This window comes from Lissotriton vulgaris, chromosome 4_1 (genome assembly GCF_964263255.1).
Source record: "Lissotriton vulgaris chromosome 4_1, aLisVul1.2, whole genome shotgun sequence".
Lineage (NCBI taxonomy): Eukaryota > Metazoa > Chordata > Amphibia > Caudata > Salamandridae > Lissotriton > Lissotriton vulgaris.
Window position 1 is genome coordinate 1,803,121,246 of NC_141691.1, and position 25,527 is coordinate 1,803,146,772.

General features: G+C 42.3%; 1 protein-coding gene across 1 annotated transcript in view; it reads left to right on the forward strand.

Annotated features, from left to right (window-relative positions):
- The window catches only part of LOC147724580 (fibrocystin-L-like), a 1,106,658-nt gene that overhangs the window by 1,025,611 nt on the left and 55,520 nt on the right, over positions 1–25,527 (forward strand). The window contains exons 75-77 of the mRNA XM_086966124.1: positions 14,581–14,716; positions 15,782–16,132; positions 16,820–16,971. Of these exons, the coding sequence (XP_086822250.1) occupies positions 14,581–14,716; positions 15,782–16,132; positions 16,820–16,971 (639 nt within the window). The remainder of the gene's footprint in view (positions 1–14,580; positions 14,717–15,781; positions 16,133–16,819; positions 16,972–25,527) is intronic.

Below are 25,527 nucleotides of genomic sequence, written 5' to 3' on the forward strand. Positions count from 1 at the left end.
AACGCTGTTCCCAAAGTACATAAAGTACGCAACATACCCTTAGCCTTACGTGAATCTGTAAAAAAAGAACTTCAGAGGTTATGCGACTTAGATGTAATCGAGGAAATTGAATCCTCCGAATGGCTCTCGCCAGTGGTCGTAGCCCACAAACCCAACGGGAAAATTCGTTTATGTGTGGATATGCGCGATTTGAATTCAAATGTATGGGTAGATAGACATCCTTTACCCAATATTGGTGAAATGTTCGCTAAGCTCAAGGATGCATCTATCTTCACCACATTGGATTTATCTAACGCATATCACCAGATAGCACTCCACGATGATAGCAAGCATCTGACTTCGTTTATAACCACTGAAGGTGCATACAGATATAAAAGGATGCCTTTTGGGTTAGTGTCCGCGTCCTCAGTGTTTCAACGTGTAATGCACAATATGTTTAAGAATGTGTCCAACGTGTTATATTTTCAGGACGACATCTTAGTTTTCGGCAAGGATGAATGTGAACATTCTGAAATTTTGTTTAAAGTTTTGTCTATTCTACAGGACAACGGTCTCACTCTTACCAAAGAAAAATGCAAATTTGGGAAAAGTTCAGTAGATTATTTAGGACATTCCATCAGTAAACAAGGCATCTCTCCCAAATTAAGCTTAGTTAGGGCTATTGAAAACGCACCTGAACCGGGCAACAAGGATCAACTTAGATCCTTTCTCGGTTTAGCCGAATACTATGCCAAGTTTATCCCCTCCTTTTCTGATAAAACCTCTCACTTACGTAATTTGATGAAAAATCATCAAGAGTTTGTTTGGGATGATAACTGCAAATGTCAATTTAATTTCATCAAACAATGCATAATTTCTGCTCCTGCTTTGTCCCCATTTGACACTAATTGTAAATCATTCATCGTCACTGATGCAAGCAATATCGGCATTGGTGCTGTTCTGATGCAAAAGCAACACAGCGGTTTTGTCACTATTGCTTTTGCATCAAGACCATTACGTGGTGCTGAAACAAAATATTCTACTCTTGAAAAAGAAACATTGGCTTGTTGGTGGGGAATTGAATACTTTCGCAGGTATGTATATGGTACAGATTTTGTTGTACGATCGGACCATCGTCCCCTTGTTGACCTGTTTACGACCAAAGGGTGTGGTAAAGCGACCTCTAGAATCGCAAGATGGCAGTACAAGCTGCAAGATTTTCACTTTTCCGTTGAGTACATCCCTGGTGCAAAGAATGTCCTTGCTGACTTCCTTTCCAGGCTTCCCGTAGAAGACGACAATCATGTTGCTCCTGATAATGACCCTGACAAGGTGGTGTCAATTTGCGAAGTGTCCAATGGTTGTATTCGTGAGGACGATTGGGTTTTGGCTTGCAATAGCGATCGTGATTATCTAGATGTTGTATCCTATGTCAAAAATGGTTGGCCTCCCAAGAACAGTCTATCTTCTAGTGTTTTGCCTTATTCTCATGTGGCTCAAGAACTCTCCGTCCAGGGAGAAACCCTCTTGAGAGGTTTACTGTTAGTGGTTCCGGATAGTTTAAGGAACACCGTATTAGACATGGCTCATGAGGGCCACCCAGGCATGTCCAGCATGAAGAAAAGAATAAGAAGTGAATTTTGGTGGCCTGGTGTCGATAAGTTTATCGAGAAAAAAGTAAGGTTCTGTGTTGAATGTTGTGTGAGTGATAAATCCCAAAAGCCTGTTAAATATCACCACGATTCTGTCTCAAGACCATCTAAACCATGGGAGTGTGTTTCTGTAGATATTGCCGGCCCCATGTCCTTTGGTCAGGGTCCCATGTACGCCATTGTTTTGATAGACCAGTTCTCTAGTTGGCCTGAGGTGAAATTTGTCCCACATGTATCTTCCAGAGTGGTTATCGACTTTCTCAATTCAATTTTTGAAAAAGAAGGCTTTCCTTCTTCCATCCTTTCTGATAACGGTACACAGTTCACCTCCTCCGAGATGAAATCTTTTTGTTGCAATCATGGCATCCTACACAAGCACTCTTCTGTTTACTATCCTCAAGGGAACGGAATGGTCGAAAGATGGATTAGGGTGCTCAAGGAGGGTCTACAACTGGCTGTGTGCAACGGTGAGAATTGTCTCGAGGCTGTTAAAAAACTTTTATGGAGTTATCGGAATACTCCTAAGGCTAATGGTGAACTGTCTCCCTTTGAAATAATGCGGGGGAGGAAAGGTGTATGTAATTTAAGCCAACCTTGGATGCGAAACCTTGTAGACGGTAAACGTTCTACTTGTCGTTCTCCTGCGGTGACTTCCAATTCCAGTAATCCATGTAAGGTTGGTGACTGGGTGCGTGTGAGAAAGTCTGGTTTTCTTAGATCTGGTGTATCTCGTTTTTCTGACCCATTGTTAGTCGTAAGAGTAGGCAGGCAGGTTGTAGAACTGTCAGACGGGAATGTTTGGAGTCTCTCTAAAGTTGTCAAAGTCCCACCTTTGGCGTTGGCTCGCGCTGAGGTTTTCAGGCGCGTGGTGGAGCGCACGCGTCAACTCGCGCAGATGAAAGTGCAGAGAAAAGTATTAAAATGAAAATAATCTCACCGCTTGATGTGAAGAAAGCGGGATTTTCACCAACGTGGCAGCAATTCGATTATGAAGACTCGGCAGGCACAGAGGAGAGAATTCAGCATTACATGTTCACAACGGTAATCTTGGTCCGGGGATACCGGGGCTGCAGGCTCAGAAATCGCGTAGGTTCGTTCACACCAAGTCGCCAGTGAAGTATCCTCGAAGGAGGGAAACTGACAATTCACTATTTTGTGTTAAATGGGGATTTATTAGAGAAGCGAGATCGATACATGAAGAGCCCACGCCAACCGCTGCTCTGGAATCACCGGAATCCTAGGCACAGGATTCCACATTCCAGAGCATGCGACGAGGCGAGCTCAGGAGACAGCACGAGGATACAACACAATCCCCCTCCCATGGTGAAACCAAAACACGGTTTAGATGAGTGAAAATCAATGCAACAAGGAAAGATGTCTATGCCCATATATATTACCTACTGGCGGTCGCCAGTAGGTAGTTATAGTTAGGATAATTTTCAATGTTAAATCTCAACATTCTATTTTGAATAACTTTGGCGCCGGTTGACGAATCTGCCTGAAATTTTCAGGAAAATGGTCTCATGGCGGTCCGGTCCTTCCCTGAAAGTTTGGGGGGGATTCGTCAAGCGGGGGCCGAGATAAAAGGGGGGTCCCAAAACGCGTTTTCCCCATGTTAATTTCCATAGGGCGGTCGATTTCACTTTTAGCCCGAACGGCTGAATGGATTTCCACCAAACTTGGCAAAATTGTAGGGACTGGTAGCCCGATGTGCCTTTGCTATGTCTCAAGATATGTGCTCCACTGGATTTTGAGTAATTTAGGTTCAAAAAAATATATATATCTATAGCCGCGCTCCCGTGCGCGCACGGGAGTGCGCTCCAGGCGCGACACGCGACTTGCGCGCAGGAAGCTGATTGGATCTCAGTTGTCTGTAAACATTCTAAACAGTGCGGAGCGGCCGCCATCTTGTGTCTCGGTAAAATCGAGACACAAGGGGTTTGAAAAAAAAAGGGGCAAATGACCATAAGGGGGAAGAGTAGACCCCCTCTGACCCCCTAGGTTTGATGTAGGGACTAAAATAGGGTCCTGCAGGGCATTAAAAATTTTTTTTCGTTTTGCGCGGGGATATGCGCTCTCCCGTGCGCGCACGGGAGTGCGCTCCAGGCGCGACACGCGACTTGCGCGCAGGAAGCTGATTGGATCATAAGGGGGAAGAGTAGACCCCCTCTGACCCCCTAAATCCAGGACTATATTTATGAAGGCCTTGCGCTGTTAGTTTTGCGCTTCCTGTGCGTCAATTTTTGTGACGCATCAGCGGTGTAAAAAAATGCGCATTGTTATGCAATATTTAAAAAGTGACGCATCTATCTAGATGCGTCACTTTTTAAATATAGTGCAACGAGGTACATTTTATTACACTGCTGGTGTTATGCGTCACTTTTCTGTGCGTACTCCTTATGACGTTCCAGATGTGTCATATTTAATGTATGACGAATCATGTTGCAGATACAATATGGCGCAGAGTTTTAAAAAGTGACCCATGTACCTAGATGCGTCACTTTTTAAAAATAGCGTCAGGTATAATGTATGCAGAGGGGGTGTTCTCCCGCAAAAAGCTTTGTAATAGCGACGCAGTGAAATCTTTGAGATTTCACTGCGTCAGTTTTAGGATGCTGTTGCGTCAAAATCTTGTGCCTGCTTTACAGCAGGTGTTAGACTGAGGCAAGACCTTTCATATGCTGCTTTCCCCATTTGAAAGGACACATTACTGGAGTTGCGTCACTTTTGTGACGCACTCCAGCAATGCGTTACTTGGAATGTCATAAGGAGTGCGCACAGAAAAGTGACGCATTGCACCAGTAGTGTAAAAAAATGTGTTGCGTTGCGTTATATTTAAAAAGTGAGGTATCTAGGTAGATGGGTCACTTTTTAAAATCAAGCGCCACATTATATCTGCGTGAGGTATAATGCATGCAGAGGGGGTGTTCCCCCACAAAAAGCTTTGTAATAGCGACGCAGTGAAATGTTTGAGATTTCACTGCGTCACTTTTAGGATGCTGTTGCATCCTTTAAATATAGTGCAACGAGGCACATTTTATTACACTGCTGGTGTGATGCGTCACTTTTCTGTACACAGTCCTTATGACATTCCAGATGTGTCATATTTAATGTATGACGAATCATGTTGCAAGGAGTTACAGATACGTCAGTATTTCTGACATATGTGTAAACATAAAAGTGATGCGAGGCCGGCGCAAAATTTTGACGCAATAGCATCCTAAAAGTGACGCAGGGAAATCTCATAGATTTCAGTACGTTGTTATTACCAAGCTTTTTGCGAGGGATTGCCCCCTCTGCATACATTATACCTGATGCAGATACAATATGGCGCAGAGTTTTAAAAAGTGACCCATGTACCTAGATGCGTCACTTTTTAAAAAATAGTGTCAGGTATAATGCATGCAGAGGGGGTGTTCCTTGCAAAAAGCTTGGTAATAATGACGCAGTGCGTCACTTTTAGGATGCAGTTGCGCCAAAATCTTGCGCCTGCTTCACAGCAAACCTTTCACATGGTGCTTTTTCCATGTGAAAGGACACATTACTGGAGTTGCGTCACTTTTGTGACGCACTCCTGCAATGCGTTACTTTTGTGTTTAGAGATATGTCAGAAATACTGACATATCTGTAACTCCTTGCGAATTGATTAGTCATATATTAAATATGACATATGTGGAATGTCATAAGGAGTGCGTCCAGATAAGTGACGCATCGCTATTTTCACGTAGCGATGCGTCACTTTTCAGAAATGAGGCCTCCAGTTTATTCACTGTGTCATAAATTTCTTTTCTAACACTCACCTTCTTTCAGTCCTCCTACTTCACTTCCTTTCACCTCTCATACCTTTCTGTTCTTTCTTACTCATTCTCCTTTCAATTATCAATGCACTATATTTCACTTACTCTTCATTTTTTAAGATTATAGCTCTTTGATGAGAATTGGAGGTAGTTCTGAAAAGAACTTTTGGTTTTCTTCTTTTAACTGAAGAGGAACAAAAACAGGGAATAGAAACTGCTCAACAGGAGCAAAAAGAAAAGAAAAAAATTAGGGGTGGGAAGGGCAGTGATGGTTCTCTAATGCCCGAACCATGAGCAGGACACTTTGCTCCCCATAGGTGAGGAGTTGATTGCAGTATCTGCATCTGACGACCCCATGGTTGAATGCAGGTTGGATGTTTGCTACCTGCCCCTGAGATTGTTCTCTTCCAGAAGAAGTTGCTCCTCCTGTTGATGTAGAGGCCCCACCTCTGGGAACCTCCTGTGCCAGAGCCCTGACACTTTCTCGGGCAAAATTCTGGGGGTGCCTGGTCTCCACATGGCGAATCATAGTGAAGTTGCCAAAAGAGTATTTTTTTTGGGGGTTACCCCGTGACAGGACCTTTTTGCAGATCCTGCACTCTACTTTTGGTGCATTCACCTTCTTCTGGTCTGCTGGAAATTTAAAGAATTTCCAGATGAAATGTCCCTTCACCTTTGGGGTAGGTGGCTCTTCATCAATGAAGTCATCTTCACTGCTGGATGATCTGGCAGCCATGATGAATCCAGGAATATGGAGCAGCAAAAAAGGCAGGTCTTTCAGTCACAAAAGTGAAAGAAGAAGTGAAGGAAATGGGTGGGGATTTCATTCATTGTAAAAAAAAACTGTTAGCAACCAATGAAAAGTGTTATTTTAGGGTCACATGACCTGACGCGCTTACGATGCGCGCTCGGGTGCACTTCCGGGTGCGTTTACGCAGCGCGATCGTAGGCGCTTCCGGGGCGCACACGTGGCGCGATCGTAGGCGCTTTTGCGTGCGTTTAGGCGCCGCGCACGTATGCGCTTCCGAGGGCACGTACGTTGCGCGCCGAAGTGACGTCATCAATCTTTAATAGAAATGCATAATCATTTTCCATATTAAAAAAAACAAATTTTATTTGTATGGTACGAAATGTTTTGCATTATTATTAACTTTTCATTCATATTTTTTTTTCACGAACGACAGTTGCGCTCTGGGTGCGCTTTCAGATGAGCTCTCGGAGAAGCTTACAGGAGAGCTTAGCTGAAAGCTTCCGGGAGCGCGCACCCAGAGCGCAAAAAAAAAAAATTATAAAAAAAATGAATACTTAAAAAAAACAGCAAATTGTAAAAAAAAAAAAGGTTAGAAACTCGATATACAAAGGAATTAGCATTTAAAAAACCTATGAAATACAATGAAAAAACCATAGGTTTCACACCAGTTATAGTTAGGAATTAGCATTTAAAAAACCTTTGAAATTCACTGAAAAAACCATAGGTTTCACACCAGTTATAGTTAGGAATTAGCATTTAAAAAACCTATTAAATTCACTGAAAAAACCATAGGTTTCACACCAGTTATAGTTAGCTGGAAATTTTACTGATATAAAACCATTGAAATTCCCACGTTATAGTTAGTCGGACTCACTATAACTTGCGCGTGCAATGCACTGCTGATGACGTCACATATTACATCACTCATGACATGGTCAGTGACATCACTCATGACATCACTGATGACACCATCCAGTGAATATGTGTCTTTCTGAAAAATAAATATTAGTGAGTTATGTTTAAATATTTAAATACATATATTAGTGTTTCACTTTGTGTATAAGTGGCTACATGTGTTGATAAGTAGCTACATGCGTATGTATATGGGTTATTTGATATTTTTATTAGTATTAGTATGAGTGTCTATATGGTTTGGTGGAGGTATTACTTAGCACATAGATGCATGAGTGACTGACTCTTTGTTTGTATGTGTTTTGAAGACAGCATATGTACAGGACTGTATGGGTGGATGAGTGTCTATATGTGTTTGTTAGTGAGTGAATGACTGTCTCACTAGTGTCTTTATCAGTAACTACATATGTTTTAATCTAGTATATATGAATATTGATGTATATAAGTGAGTATATGTGAGAGTAAGAGATTGTAAGATTTCCTGTTTAAATAAGTATGTGTTTCTATAAGTGATTGTTTAAGAGAATAAATATGTGTAATTTTCAATAGAAGTAAGGTGGAAGTGTGTGTATAACTCTATTTTCAAATAAATGGTTGTTCAATAGTTTATTTGCACGTGTGAATATGTGTGTGAGTAACTTTTGGATGAATGTCGGTGTGTAACAGAATGTATAGGTGTATCTCTTCATATGATGAGTGAGTATATGTATGAGTGACTATATAGAACTGTTGGTGAATGAGTGGATGAGTATATAGATAGTGGAAGTACAGAATTGCTTGTTGTAACTGATATAGGTATGTCCATTTTTTAAAAATTTCAGTTTCTATTTTTGAATATGTGTCTCAAGGGTTACTTTACACTGAGAGGAGGTCTGTCACTGTGTCACAAGGATGGTGTCATCAGTGATGTCATGAGTGATGTCACTGACCATGTCATGAGTGATGTAATATGTGACGTCATCAGCAGTGCATTGCACGCGCAAGTTATAGTGAGTCCGACTAACTATAACGTGGGAATTTCAATGGTTTTATATCAGTAAAATTTCCAGCTAACTATAACTGGTGTGAAACCTATGGTTTTTTCAGTGAATTTAATAGGTTTTTTAAATGCTAATTCCTAACTATAACTGGTGTGAAACCTATGGTTTTTTCAGTGAATATATATATATATTACCTACTGGCGATAGCCAGTAGGTATATATAGTTAGGATTTTTTCTCTATGGAACTTTTGAAAATTCTATGCCTAATAACTTTGGCGTTTGTGGACGGAATTGGCTGAAATTTTCAGGAAAATGGCACATTTTGTTTCTGAGCAGCTCCTGGAAATTTGGGGGGGGTTCGTCAAGGGGGGGCCGAGAAAAAAGGGGGGTCCCAAAACGCGTTTTTCCCATGTTAATTTCCATAGGGCGGTTGGCCTCACTTTTAGCCCGAACGGCTGAATGGATTTCCACGAAACTTGGCAAAATTGTAGGGACTGTTAGCCCGATGTGCCTTTGCTAGGTCTCAATATATGTGCTTCAGTGGATTTTGAGAAATTAACGTTTAAAACAAGATATATATCTGTAACAGCGCTCCGGGTAGCGCTCCGGTTCGCGAACTTTTCGCGTATCGGAACTTTGCGAAGCGAAGCTGATTGGCTCTCCGGTGTCTGTCAACATTCTAAACAGTCCGGAGCGGCCGCCATCTTGCCGTAGAGACGCGTCTTGGTACGCGAACCGGGCAGCTAACCGGGAAGCTAACCGGCAGTGTAATGGGAGTCTGAGGAGTAGCTGATTGGCTGTCAACATTGTAAACAGTCCAGAGCGGCCGCCATCTTGTCTCTCGGTAGGATCGAGAGACAAGAGGAGACCAAAACAAAGGGGGAAATGAAGGAAAGAGGGCAAGGTAGACCCCTTCTGACCCCATAGGATTGATGAGGGGGATATTATAAAGCCACGCGGGGCCAAAAAAAAAAAAATCAGATTTTTTTCGCCGTAGAGACGCGTCTTGGTACGCGAACCGGGCAGCTAACCGGGCAGCTAACCGGGAAGCTAACCGGCAGTGTAACGGGAGTCTGAGGAGAAGCTGATTGGCTGTTATCATTGTAAACAGTCTGGAGCGGCCGCCATCTTGTCTCTCTGTGGGATCGAGAGACAAGAGGTGGAAAAAAAAAGGTGTAAATGAATGAAAGGGGTAAGGCAGACCCCTCCTGAACCCCTAGGATTGATGAGGGGGCTATTAAAGTTCCCTGCGGGGCAAAAGAAAAAAAAATTGCGATTTTTCGCGGTAAAGGTGCTTCCTGGTACGTTAACCGGGCAGCTAACCGGCAGCGTAACGGGAGTCCGACATATTGTGTTTTTTGAACGTTTGTGATATGTGCACGTGGGGATTTTGTCTAATTAAGGTTAAAAAAATATATATATATCTTTAAGCGTGTTCTGGCGCGCTTACGTTTTGGGTTTGGTTTGCGCTGCAGAGACGATACGTCACGGTTATGCGATGCATCATGAGGCGTCTCACGGGCTACGTGATACGTCACTTAATAAAGAATATATTTTACAGCTATAGATATTAGCTTTTAAAAAACCAATGAGATTCACAGAAAAAACCATAGGTTATAGACCATATATAGTTAGGAATTTGCATTTACAAAACCTTGAAAATTCACTGAAAAAACCATAAGTTATAGACCATATATAGTTAGGGATTAGCATTTAAAAAACCTTATTTTATTTGCACAAAACCATTGAAATTCCATATATAGTTAGTTGCACTAACTATATATCGCGGACCCGCAATCCACTGCTAATGATGTCACATATTACATCATTCATGACATGGTCAGTGACATCACTGATGACATCACTGATGACATCTCAAATGACATCACTGATGACATCACTGATGACATCTCAAATGACATCACTGATGACATCACTGACATCTCATTTGACATTACTGATTACATCACTGATGATATCATTTATGTGATAATACATCTTCAGACTCTAATATAACCTTAGATACACTCAGTGTAAACAGGCACTCACAGACTGTCACACATCCATGGAGTTACTAACACACCTAGTCAGTCATGCAAAGAATCAATCACATCTCCGTTTCCTCAACTACACAGTTATACACACCTTACTTATTTAAACATATAGCAACACATATTTACTCTCTTATACAATCCTTGATACAAGTTCACAATGATTCATACAGCCACTCACACATTCACTGCCTCTTATGTTCAGTTATTTATATATGTCAACTCTCACATGGAGTGTGTTTTACATATGTACTTACTTTGACATGTAGCACTGAGATATCCATTCACTCACCAATATACTCATGCACACAGTCAACTGTCCATACAGCTGTTTCTACATGCACTTTTGAACCCATACACCTAGGGAATCAACTGCTCACACATCTATGCACAGAGTTATACACCTCCCAGCCACCCACACACATACTCAGTCTCCCATACAAATACTTGGGCAACCATTCAATAACCCATATAGTTACTGATATAGCTACTGATTTAAACATGCAGCAGTTTACAGAACAACATAAATAATGATTGCCAAATTAAGACACTTTAATCACTAACCCATACACTCAGTGAGACACATTTAATCATTCTCTCATACAGTCAGTCATGTACCTACTAAATCCTTCATCCAGACACTTATACATCCACTCATTCTTCAATATGTAAGACATATTTTAACTTTACAGAAACATACAGTCACTGGGTGTTGTCATCAGTGATGTCATCAGTGATGTCATCAGTGATGTCATTTGAGATGTCATCAGTGATGTCATCAGTGATGTCACTGACCATGTCATGAATGATGTAATATGTGACATCATTAGCAGTGGATTGCGGGTCCGCGATATATAGTTAGTGCAACTAACTATATATGGAATTTCAATGGTTTTGTGCAAATAAAATAAGGTTTTTTAAATGCTAATCCCTAACTATATATGGTCTATAACCTATGGTTTTTTCAGTGAATTATATATATATATATATATATATATATATATATATATATATATATATATATCAGTAAAGTTCTTGACTTCAAGTGACAATGAGGCTTGGACATCGAAGGAGCCCTCGAGGGCGGTGCTTGCCTCTAAGTTGAGTATCAAGTATGCTTTAAGGCCACTCTCAGCTTCGACTGCAATGGCAAACACAGGTATTTCCTCTGATTTCAGTGACCGACTTCTTAACGTTGATCAGGTTTGCTGTTTCTTATGTGTTTCTCAAGATCTTCCTCTGTGGGATGTCTATGTATGAGAGGAGGGCTCTTTGGAGGAGGATTGAGACTCTCCTAGGCCTCTTGAAGACCCTGTCTTCCCTCTCTCCTGCAGGCTGTGCACCCTGATCTTCTCTCTGTCCTTCAGAGTCCTTCTGCACAGCTTCTTACAATGATGGCATGACTCTGGATGATCAGAATCAGGAGACAGATAATACAGACCGAATATGTATAAATCTGAGCCTTCTTTTTACCGCAAGAAGGGCACTTCACAAAGAGTGAAGGCATGACTTGACAGAAAAGATTATATTTTCCTGTCAGAAGAACAATCTTTTGTATTCTCGGTACTTAAATCTGTTGAATGCGAGGTACCGGGTTTTTATGGACCCGGTGGTGCCAGGGAGAACACCCAAAGACCTCGAGTCCTTCCTGGTTTGGACCACAGAAACACAGAGTCTTCTAAGTGATGTCAAGGATCGTATTTATTGGCTGCAACCAGTAACAGGTATCCTAGAAGTACAACAGCATGAAGCGCATGTATGTTCTCAGGAGACTGCTCGTTTTTACAGAACCAGTCTTCTATCTTTATACTAAATTATGTGCTTCAGGCAAAACATTCCTTGTTTTATGGTCAACCATACAAATATTTCTATTACAAAGAAAAAGCAGAGTCATGATGACAAGCCCACATTTCAGTTTGTCCAGTTCGTGATAGATTACTCGGCAAGGCCCAGAACTTTCATCAGATATCGATGGACCCCAATAAAATCGGGCACCTCCTCCTTGTAAAACAGGCCGTAAAGAAGAAACAGGGACAGATGTGTGTATGATAAAACATAGCTTGTATGCGATGAACGGTTTAGGACATGTTGTGCCTTGATACTAATCTCATTCGGCCACTGGGATGGGACCTGCCCAAACATGTTTGGCTTGGGGCAGTGGAGTCAGCTCGCCCAGGTCACAGAGGAGTCAGCAGAGGTGTACGTGTCCTTTTAGATCGAATTCGGCCTTAGTTATTTGACTATGTAAGGGCAATCACAAAATGTATGCCGCTCATAAAATGGAACCCGAGGGTTCAAGACAAAAACTACGGTTTCAGGGTGATTTCGTCACTCGATCATGACGCAAATGCTTGGGTATAGTATCTCAATTATTACCGGTCTGCGGATACCAAAATCGTCATGATATGATGATATTTCTGAAACGAGTGTAGAGCTTCGGCACCACACAATAGCAGGGTCCAGAATTTTCAGTACCACAAATGAAACCAAAAACTGGAGTTTTCAAGGAACAGGTTCTGACAAAGCATAAAGAAAAAGCAGAGCTCATTGCCTGCACATGGGTGGGAGTCTTCAATGCTTATGACTTTGATGAGGATTCCCCTGGAAGAGAACTAGGATTAGAGATAAGCAATTTATACTTTTCTCTGATATCCTGCACCACAGCGGTAGTTCTCACCTGTTGATTACTGCTCAAACTAGAAGAAACAAATACTTTGGCCCACGTTATGATGTCATTTGGACCAAAACCGACAGCCTGTTGATTGTGTTCCAACCAACATCTAGCTATGCAGTCCGACCGCTGTATTATGATGCCAAAGTTGGAGGCAGTGGGTGAAGGGACAGACCGCATCTTTTCAGACGGGCTCAAGGAGCTCATTGGGGCAGCAGTGGAAAAGTAATCCCCTTCAATGGGGCGGTGCCTGTCCAGGCACCACCATAGAGATGACGTTTTCCCTTTCAGGCAGCCTTTAAATGGTAGCAGGGCCCCCGTCCCTCTGCAGGCTCCTTTAAGAGGCTCTTGCCCCCCAAACATCCATACCCTGCATGCCAGGTACCACCCAATGTCTGGCACACGGTGCATGGATGTTTGCAAACATTCCTTTTTCCAATGTTGGTTGTACAGCGGCCTTTTGCCGGCCACCTTTCAAGCTGCAATGGAGAAATGGTTGTTTACAACCACCTCATAGGCGGTCACATCCATATTCTTCAGATGGAACCACTGACTACTAGTAGGTTGGTTTCCATTCTGACATGATGAAGGTCAGACTCTAGTCAGACTGGCATCGTAATTATGGCCTTAGTCTGAAATTCAAAACTTTGAATAAATTGTCTAGATTGTCATTGATTGATCCAGAGAGAGCTTAAATAGGGTTACCCACTGTCCGGTCCTGTTGGTTTATTGCCAGACTTAAGATTGACAACGTGGTGGAATTTGCTACACGGGTGTATGAAAGGAGACAATAAATAGAGATGGTTAACATTGTATGGTCAGGCTTAAGTGTAAGCCTTCAGAAAAAGAGCAGTCAAATGTTTTTCATTCATTTCTGGGCACAGATAGCAATAACATTCTTGATTATCGAAAGATAAAATAGTTTGTTTGATTAATCGAAGACTCCACCTTTCAACTCAGACATTTAAATCAACCTTATTAATACTCTGTGTGTACTTGCAAACATTCGAAATACCTAAAGAGCTCCTCAGAAAGGAGAGTCCAAACTCCTATATTGCAAGTCAGATGTTTAAAGAATCCCCACTGTATGACCAGCTAACTAGCCCCTTTTTTCCAGCCTACATGGATCCCACATGTCCTCAAGCAATGCTCATCAATGAACAGACCAGCTCCTCCTTCTTGTAAAACCTCATGTTCACATCTCAGATGTTTAAAATTCAATGTTGGAGGAGATTTTTCTTGTCCACACGTGGAAGGAATCATCAGGTGAAACTACAATATCCAGCTTTAATCTCTCCCGAACAAGTCTAAATAGACCACTTTATACCCTTCTTTAGGATATGCAGTATCCATGCACAAGAGAGATTACTAACTTTGCATACATTTTTCACTGAGGAAAGATCCCCAATTATTAAGTGATCTAACCTGACATGAGTTCACAGTGTCCTGTTACACATGAATGTTGTTAGTGGAATTGAATTGGAAGGATGACCACCATAGCTGAAGGTGAGGTACCGGTTATGATTATGACTTTGCCAATGTTGCTCTCTTAGCTCTCTTTGTGTGTGTGTAGAGGGATTGTAGATATCTCTCAAGCCTTTATCTCCTAGATATGTTGAGGAATTCTACTCATAGATACAATTTAGCTGTTTTAAAAAAATATATAAGGGCTCCTTCACCAAGTGTGGAGTAGAGTGTAGAATGTTCATGGAAGTCTTCTTATCCTTTAAAAACTACATCACTATTGTCTGATAATTCTAGCATAACTTCTGTCTTCCTTTCCTAGGCTGTTCGAGTCGCAATTTACTATTCAAATCCTCAACGTTTGGATGTGTATGTTAACAATGTGTTTGTTGGGCCCAAGAATGCTGAGTGGAATGCTGACAGAACTGACTTTACATATAAAGAACCCAAATACCCTGGTAGGTGCCCGCAATGTCTGCTTGAGCTACACAAATCTTTCCACAGAAGCAAATTAATCATCAGTAACCTTTGAGGTTCAAGTGAAATACATTTTCGTTTCATAGTATTGTATGACCAAGAAACTAAGACTTTATCTTGTTCTAATTACAGGTGCAAGTGAGGGTGAGTATCTGAGAACTAAAGTGTGGAGTTGTAAAAAGAGTCAATTCAATAGTAGCAAAGCATGATGAAAAGCTAATGGTCAGCTGAGAAGCTGATAGCCAAGATATAAGTATGTATAAAGTGGATGGCAGCCGCAGGACCAATATTAGGGCAATTGGTCTTAAACTGAATAGGCGAATGCATGAAAGGAAGTATGTAAGGATATATGTATGGATGGGTGGATGGATGGATGGATTGATGGAAGGAAGGACGAACAGACGGATAGAAGGCTGGGTACATAGATGGATGGATGAAATTTGTCAATGAAGTATGAAAGGAGGGATATATGGATTAGATAGATAGAGCGATGGTCGATTGAATGGTTTGTAACTAGACAGATGTACAGCTCAGATTTCAACTAATAAAGACCAGATAGATTCAAGTAGATCAGAAATTACATATTCAGACATTTACCTGGGATGGTGCTACCAGGCGAGCAGTTAGCAGGGACTGTCCTTTTAGAACACGCTGACAAGGGGAAAACAAGGAGCATAGAATGCAGTTGGGTTGCATGGCGACATTCTGTGGTTAAGGATATAATAATACATCCCATTGTCTTGGCAATCCAAGAAATTAACTGAACAGTGTAATAAGGAGTAAAAACACCTGCTCCAATCAATATATAAACATGACTGGTTGAGTAAGTTAAGCTACACCCACCTTCTTCTCTAAAAGTACAAAAGAGATTGTTACTTGCATACAAAGTTACTCAAACACTTCAGTGTAATAATCAATCATCCTATGGTGATTACAGTCGATGGGATTGTAAACACGTTACTACATAAAGTAGCTGCACTGTACTTTCTTAATATTTACTTGGAAATAAGCCCCTGAGTGTCTGTTTTCTGTTATTCTTTCCATAGGAGAGTATGACCCAGCATTGAACTCCACTACTCATGGTGAAAACTACTTTGACAGCACCTATCAGATGCTATACATCCTGCTTAGAGGGTCAACGCCTGTCGAGGTTCGCACCTCCCCTCTGCTCATGATTGGATTCAACCTCCCCGCGATGACCGTGGACGAGTTCTACGGAGGGAAAAACTTAGTGAACAATCTTGCAGTTTTCCTCAAGATCCCAGCAAATAAAATTCGCATCACGAAGATCATTTCAGCTTCCAGTAAGCGCAGAAAGAGGGCGACCGGATTATCTGTTACCGTACAAATTTCAGAGCCTCCAACTCAGATGACAAACGACAGCGCCAACACCACAGGCAAGTGTCTTTTATTATAATACAAGGGAGCCTGCAATCTCTGTATGAAGGTCCATCTCTAATGTCCTTATTACAGTTGCATTGTGAAGTCTATAGGTAACTGTATTAATGACATGAATTAGTTGCTCAACTGTAATACGCTACTACAGATAAATAGAGAAGTCAAAATATCTACCGCCAGCAGCCAAGGTGAAAGGCAGGTCACAGTATAACTACAAGTGAGGTTTAAACACCAGAAACGAGAACTGGCTTTTCATTCTTTTGATCTGCTTTGCTTAAGTGAAAAGTGAACAGCAAAAAGGAGATAATTATTGCACCAGGTTTATTTTTTTCAATAGTAGTGGTAGTAATCCCTCATGAATTGCAATGCAAGGATTCTCCAGGAGGCAGAATGATGCACCAACAGCCCCTTAAGGTGAGAAAGGTAATGCGCATTAGCACTAGGAAAGCGCGGAATGCATCTCTGCTCGGATCAAAACCCACTCTAGACACATCCTAAAGAATTGATAATAAAAAAAAGTCTGGTAAAAGGTAAAGCTGCAAAATTCCCAGACCTAAAAATGGTAATTTGAACACCTCCCTGCACCAGGACAAGCAGCTATTTATTAACATTACTTTTTTGATCCACTTATGTAACAGCAGTCATGCTATTGATCTTGACATTTAATTATCTTGTTTTACATACAGGGCAGCTTCAATACGCTGAACTTCAAAACATTTCCCAAAGCATCGCTGCAGCCGCAGTTTCAGGAAGCCTCAGCAGCAGCCTCAATGTTACTGTTGCCTCAGTGGCTGTGAAAGAGCCGCCTCCACCTTCAGATGACCCGAAATGGAATCAGGTAAAACATCAATCAGTAGAAAACAACCATTCCTAAACCTTGAATCATGCAATTTATTTTCTTTATTTATTGAAAGTATTATTAAGTGCGAACAAATAATAAAAGTATCAGAGTGCTGTTTAATGTAAGATAGGATGCAGATAAGGAAAAAGCAGAGATGTGACTGTGTGTTACAATATTAAACTGGTAGGTTATAATTTATGCAGGTGTATTACAGTGTAGCAAGAGGTTTACAGGTAGGTTATCTATTGAGCGTGTTAATTCCAAGCAAGTTACACTGGGGAGATTGCAGCTAATAGAGCGGAGTATGAAATTGCTGCAGTCGACAGTATGAAGAAACAGATCCTGCATTACTTAAAGTATCTTTCATAGAGTAAATGCTCCACACTTTCCTAGAAGACCAGAGAGGAGGGTATAGTGCGTAGCTCTGGTGGTAGAGAGTTATATATCCTGGGTGCACTAACTGTGAAGAAGCTAGAGTAAGCCCTCTCTTTTTAAATCTAAGTGGTTCTCAGTATAGAGAATTTGAGCTTCTCAGTGAGTGTCTGCCGCTGGCCAAGGAGAGTTTCTGTGCCAGGTATTTTGGCACTGCATAGTGTAGCACTTTGTGTATTATACATTCTGTGTCATATTCAGAGAGGTAGACTTGCTCTTTTGTGTAAGTTGAGTATTGTTTGCTAAACTAGTATCTTTACGACTGCAGAGTCTCTGCACGTGAAAAGACAGGACAGTTCTATCTTTAAATGTGCAGAGAGTCCGCAGTCTTAAAAATACTACTAGAAAAAGCAATTGTGAATAGCAAACAATTGTAAACTTACAAAAAAGTGTAAGTTCACTGTTGTGAATCAGGCCCGCTATCTTTAGGATGCAATGTGCTTCGACTGGTAGCCACTTGAGTGTGATAAGCTAGATCATAATAACTTTTTCCTGTTACTAGTATATCGTTCGTTTAGAGCGTAGCCCTTAGAGGGCTAGTTGAGATTTTGTTGTGCCGGTAAGTACCACAATAAGATAGTCTAGTTACAGGTTTTCCCCCTCACCGTTCTTCCCAGCAACAAATGCCTGCCACACGAGGACCTACCCAATGCCGACTGCAGAGCAACTGCACTGTGACAAAGGCAAGCCTGTCCTTAACCCCGGACTCCATAACACACACTGCCCCCGCTCCGACACACGCTCCACGGTACGACCTTTCACCTGCACCCACTACCACTTCACCTGCCACTGCACACACATGAGCCCACCAACCAGCCCCACCCCGAACACACCACAGACACCACCTGAAAAAATAAACACCATCCGTATACACCCTTGTCAGCACACTCTCAATATTCAAGCATTCCACTGAATAATAGGATGTCTCCACCACCCTTGGACCTGACAAAGTTTTCCTCACCGAGAACTTACTCAACCTAACATCTGCCCTAGACATTGCCACAGCAATCCTCTGTGGATATAAAATCCCTCAACAGGACTGCACCAACATGCCGGGAGAAGGAATCATCCACAAAGAGACTTGCAGTGTACCACCACTACTGACAACACCACCACCCCAATGGAACATCTTAACTTCAAGTTCCACATGGACAACAAGACAACCATTAGAGGCACCCTCACATACCGACCCTCAGGCCTGTGCTCCAGCTTCTGCAACGCCATTGCAGACTTCATTGTGCCCTTAGCCTTTGACTTCAAGGACTACATATACCTCAGAGATTTAAATTTCCACATCGACGACCCCAACAACAACATCGCACACCTTCTCAACAGTATGAGCAGCCTCGAACGACCCTACACACACACCGTAGGACACACGCTGGACCTCATTTTATCTCCATCAACTGCAACAAATACAGCCACGTCACATAACTCACATGGAGACTTATCACTCCATCGTCCACTTAAGCAGCTCCAGCCCCACACTGCCACACCCAAGATGACCGGTGACCTCCACCGGAGGTAGGATAAAATCTTCAAGAACAGCTGGATGGACACCCCCAACAACTTCACAACCTCTACTGCCACCAACCACAAACAGGAAGTGAAGAACTTCAATGCCTGGATCACCAATGTGCCAATAGCATTGTCCCCATCATAAGCAACATCCAGAGACAATCCTACAAAAAGGCTAGTTGGTATGCCCAAGAACTCAGAATAGTGAAACAAGACAGCAAACAGCTGGAGAGGAGATGGCACACCAGCAAGGACACCCCTGACAGTCAGCTTTCAAGACCTCACTTAACCTCCAACACCAACTGCTGAGGGCAACAAAAAAGACATCCCTAGCAGAAGACATTGAAACCAGCAGCAGTAACACCAAAGAACTTTTTAACATCATTATTGAAATCTCCACCCAGCTACCAGAAACACTGCCACACAGGCCCTATGCTACAACGTCGCTGACTTCTTCCATGACAAGATCACAACCATACACATAAACTTTAAACCCTAACCCACACCTATGGGCTTCTGTGACAGATATGCCTCCACTGCAACCAACACAAATCACAGACTGACCACCTGGAAATCCCATCCACCCAGCAAACCACCTCCACCTCCACCTCCACCATGTAATCCATCACCTTGAGAGCTCCCACAGACCAACGTTTGCACCACATATTCAACCATGTAAACCGGCAAGGAATTAACCACCCTACTCGACACCTCAATCACCACTGCAACATTTGCCAAAGCCTGGAAACATGCTGAAGTCAGACCAGTAGTTAAAAAAACCCTGCACCAACCCCAGAAAACTCAAAAACTACATGCAAATGTCCCTGCTTTCATTCCCAGCATAAGTATTGGAAAAGATCATCAATAACACACCTGGAGCAGAACAAGCTACTTGACGCCTTCCAATCAGGTTTCCACTGCAGTCACAGTAACAAAAGTGCCCTGATCCCAGCCACCCATTCGAAACCTCCTAGGCCGAGGAGAAACAGCAGCTCTGATCCTCCTCGACGTCTTGGCAGTCGCCAACACTGTATCACACCACACGCTAATCGAAAGACTCTACTACATCGGCATCCAAGAGGACGCACACAGATGCCCCTTATGGGTCTGGTGTTATGTTCACATAGAGGTGTTGTATTACTGGGTGAACTGGGGCAGTTTTCCATACTGTTTGTGTTCAGGAGTGCTTTCAATAAATATTTTCTGTATTGTGACATGTGAATTAATGAATTCAGATTGTAGAATATTGATGTTATTTCATTTACCAGATAATTTAGTTTGTTCATTGGAGTAGAAAAGATAGAAGTAGTGATGAGCACGGGGATGTTAGTGAGTAGCAGCTCCCCGGGTCCAAAGTATGAGGCCAGTAGGAGGAACATGTCAGTGAAGGATATTTGAAGACTACCGTCAGGCCTGGTCCATGAGTTTATTATTATAGGGCCATTAGGGTGGATCAGTTTAGTTTAAGTGAGAAGTGCTTATTATCTACATGTGTGCCTATTGTGGATCTATGTGTGTCATACGACTGTGTGTGATGTCTGTTCATGTTAGGGAGGACATGTGTAGGAAAGTGTGATCTGCTTTCATGGTTACAAACACTTTTTGCTTGATGTAATGCTGCTTTATGACTAGTCTGACTAGGATACTGCTAACCAGGACCCAAGTGTCTCTGTTTTATCCTCTGAATTGATAAGGTAAATCACTTAGGTACATCCCAGATTGGACACTGGTGTACACTTATCAGTCTCTAGTATATGGTAATAAGGTACCCAGGGTATAGGTATACCAGGGGTCCCTCATGGTCTGAAGCATGTTTTATGCCACCCATGGTAGACCACTCAATTTTCCACGACAGGCCTGCCAATGCAGCCTGTGTAAGCTGGTGCTAGCACCACTTACAAAAGATATTGGTTACCCTATATCTAAGGTCACTGCACTTAAAACCTAGAAGTTATCACTAAGACAGGCCTTTCAATCCTGAAGGCAGGGTGCCTGGTTCTAAGTGTAAGGGAAAAATGGTACCTCACTGGTGTGGGTAGGCCTAGTGCCCGCAAAAGGAAAAGGCCTAAATTTCTGGGTGGACACACCCCATTTTCACAATGAAAAATGACCCATTTTTTGCAAAGTACCTACTAGTAGTTTTTTAACCGTAGTTCTGCCGGCACCAAGGGAAACCTAGCAAACCTTTACATTTTTGAAGACTAGACACCCGGGGGATTCCAGGATGGGGTGAATTGACTGGCTAACACCAGGTTCTGTAACCCATAATTCCTTGCAAACCTAAACAATTGTAATTAAAACCCCCATTTTCCTCACATTTCTGTGGTGGAAAATTCCACCCACCCCGCATTTCCCAAATTATTTCAAGAAAAATGGTACCTCACTTGTGTGGGTATGCCTAGTGCCCACGACAGGAAACGACCCAAAACTCAAGGTGGACACACCAAATTTTCACAGTGAAAAATGACCCTTTTTTTGCAAAGTGCCTAGCTGTCGTTTTTTTAACCCTAGCTCTGACGGCACCTAGGGAAACCTAGCAAACCTTTACATTTTTGAAGACTAGACACCCGGGGGATTCCAGGGAGGTCACTTGGATTTTTAGCCCCGTGCTCAGCGGCCATCTAGGGAAAGCTACCAAACAAACATATTTCTGTAAACTAGACACCCAGGGAATTCCAGGGAGGTATGACTTGCGTGGATCCCCCAACGTTTTCTTACCCAGAATCTCCTGCAAACCTCAAATTTTGCTGAAATAAAATCATTTTTTTCACACATTTTTGTGTTGGAAAGTTGTGACATCACCGGGCTGACACAAATTTCCTACCACCCAGCTTTCCCCTGGGCCTCTCGATAAAAATGGTACCTCACTCTTGTAGGAGGCCCAAGTACCCTCGACGGCAAGGGCCAAAACATATTGATGTATATATCAATGGGGATATCCAATAGGCTACTAAACTTGGGTTACAAATACAGTACAGTAAAGAAATGGTCACGTAGCACTAAGTGCTCAGAACAAAAGTTAAACAAATCAAAGGAAACGCATTCACAAAACCAAATTTTGGATATCACATTTGCAAGTTAATGCAATTTATTTGAATTACCGTAATAATTCATAAACATGGTAACACAGTTGCTTTCTCATTGCAATTGAAACCAAAAAACGTTTGCAAAATTTGGTGCTCAGTTTGGGGAAGAAGGGGATGGAGTGAGGAAGTGATTATAGTGAAAAAGTGGGGGTAGACAAGGACAGGGTAGTGTGTCATATATACATCATCATCATATGTTGGTGCTGATCCGGCCTTTCTAAAAAAGGTAATTTGTTCCATAGAGAACACATAGCACTATATGAACACTGTCACATTGATTACAGTTGTCCTTGCTTGTGTACAGGTTGTAGTCGATGTTCCGACCCCTTTGGGTATGCTAGGTAGGTTCAACCTTAGAGTGGTCTTCATCAGGACTAGTGGGATGTGGAGCACCTAAAAGTTAATGGATAACTTGTGTTAAGTTAACATTAGGGTCACAGGAAAAGTGAATGTGTTGAAAAAAGGGGGATAGGAAAGTTACCTAGTAGAACATCCGACGTGTTCGTTAAGAGTAGATAAACAAACTGAGGTGGGGCTCAGCCTAGCTCCTAAAGACAGTGAAGAGAACCATGTAACCCATAAACAATGATAATTACAAGTGTTGTGAAGGAAACACCCAGAATTGGGTTGTCACTTACTTATAAAATATGGAAGTACGGCCGTCAGTGCACGTACATTAAAGAGGAAGAATTGCAGGTCGAACGATCTCTGTCAATGTTTGAATCAATCTAAAGGGACGTGAAAACGGATTGGTTAGAAGGAGGAATTGAGTTGGGTGTGGAAACACACTATTATAGAGGAACCCCAGTTGGCCAGACCTTCTTGACTTGAGGGGGTGGCTGTATCTAAGGTGCATTGTGCTTAAGAGGCCATACAAACTTAGCCCTTTAGACAGTGACACATCCGCATTTGGGCGGTGCGGGCGTGCTCTGGGAGGAAGGCTAGTTATCGCTGTGTATTATCAGTAGATAAGCCAAAATAAACCCGGGTGACTGTGGGGTTAACGGTCGCCCTGTGAAAGGAGAGCCATAATGGATAGGTTCGGCAGCCGCCGAGTAGCATCGGAAATAGATGCATTACGCCGTTGTTTCAAAAGGGGACTGCAAGCATGTCGGTCGGCCTGCCTATTTAGTCACATGGATTATTCTAAAACAATGTGAAGTCATTATACGGACGCTCGTGAGTGGGACGAGAACTGTGATATTAATCAAAATCATCGAGTGCATCCCCAAAGACACTTCAGCAGCCGCCAATTAGCAAACAAATGTATTGAAAGCAAAAAATATGACGAATCACCGCAAAACCTTCATCAAGCACCGAGTCATTTGGTGGATACTTGCGTTGCATTTGAAGGTGGCTGACTAACGCGCAAGCATAAGGATGCTGTAATTAATCACTACAGGTGGACAATAGACAAAGGGCGCGTACATCAATTCTGACCTAGGAAAAGTGAATCGCTTAGCTCCGTGGCAAGAGTGAGCTTGCGGTTAGCCGCATAGTTATATAACGTCAACGAGAACGTACACGCTGTGTGCAGCAGCTCAATGGTACTATTCAGGCAGCGTGAAATACGGACATAGTAACGCATGCCGGAAGTCATGTTAATGGGAAGTTTCAGAAAAGACGCGGCATGGAGATGTTAAACAACCTCTGGGGGATGTGATCTATCGCGTACATGTGCCAAATGCATATTGTCATGTATTTAGTAAAAAAACGGCGGTGATGCTGTCTCAAGTGTATCATATATTTGTTGGTGTCACTATAATCACACAGATTCTGCGAATAATTAAGACATTCAACACCCTCAAAGTTGTGTGTCTAAGGGCACTAAATCGAATGGGGGGCTGTTATTATGATATGTAGAAAATAACAATATCCCAACAAAACATTCGTTAGATTTAACACATCCTTCATAGCACATTGAACGGTATATTATGCCCTGATACATTTATGTATATGGTGATTTTTCAGGAAGAAACATTCTTTGTGGGACTACTCACGTTACCACAGTAAATAACCAGACAACAGGATTCAATATCCATAGTGTTCAACCACTGCATAGCAAATTGTAACACGTTGTGAAATATATTATGCAGGGATACATTCATGTATATGGAATTGTGAGGTATAGTTCAAATGGGTGATTTTTCAGAAAAAACATTCAATAGGAAATAAATCACCACAGTAAATAAAATTACAACATGACATGATACCCCTAATGTTCAACTGCTACCTAGTATCATATGTGCTACAAGCACCCTGTCCGGTTCCAATGGGAAAGTCAATTATTCAATGACAAGGATAGACATTAGGGCATTAGTGCCATCAAGTTAATTAAGTCCATTGTTCACACTGTCCATTTTATGCATCCTTTTACACTCTCTTATGTTTAGGATAGAGTTAATGTCCCCACCCCTGCTTCCCGTGGTAACTTTCTCTAGGACCACATATCTCAATGGCTCAGGTTTGTGTTAATTCATGGTGAAGTGTTCCACCAATGCCACACCTATTGTTCCACATCTAATTCTGCTGCAATGCTGTAGTATTCTAGTTTTGACCTTCTGTCTCGTCTGTCCCACGTATATTTGTTCACATGGGCGGAGAATGCCATAAATAATATCCAATGGTTTGCAGTTGGAATGCACTTTGAGGTCAATGGTATGCTGTTGGTAGCAGAATTGTCTGGTTTCTATAGGCCTTTTACACACTTTGCATTTTGTACATGTGAAGTGTCCCACTACTTCGGGCAGATTCCAAAGCATTTGGATTGTGGGTTGCGAGGGTGTGTCTAGCAGGGAGCGGTCAAAATGGTCTCTGAAAATGTTTGCTTTTTATAAAGAATGAAGAGGGCGTTCTGGGATTTCAAGATCATCCGCGATGAGGCTCCAATGTCCATTGATGATCTTCTTTATTTGGTTACTCTTAGTGCTAAAGGTTGTCACACATATCATCCTGGATATCTCCGTTGGGCATTGTCTCGGTGTCAGGAGTGCATCTCGATCATAGTACCAGGCTCTTTCACCCGCTCTCTTTAGTGAGTGCGTATTGAATGGAATTTTGTGGATCCACAGAGATTCCAGAACTTTCCTCCACAGAAATGTCAGGAAAAAGTGTTTGTTTTTAACTAAGTTTTAGGTTTGCAAGGGATTCTTGGTAACAGAACCTGGTGAGAGGCACACAAGTCACCCCATCCTGGATTCCCCTTGGTGTCTAGTTTTAAAAAATGTACAAGTTTACCTAGGTTTCTCCATGTGCTGGCTGTGCTAGGGCCCAAAATACACAGGTAGGCACATTGCTAAAACAAGGCTGTGCCTAGTGGGCTTTCTGCCGCCCTGGGGGGAAATTGGGTGGGGGGGGCAGAATGACTGTGGCTATTTGTTTGGAGGTAGGGGCATTGGTATGCCCATTCTGGGCAGCCACCACTCATTAAAATAGCCAGTGTAATCGCTGGCACCTATTGGGCTTTCTGCCCTCCCCCGGGGGACAGATTTGCGGCTACTGCCCCATCTTCCCCCAA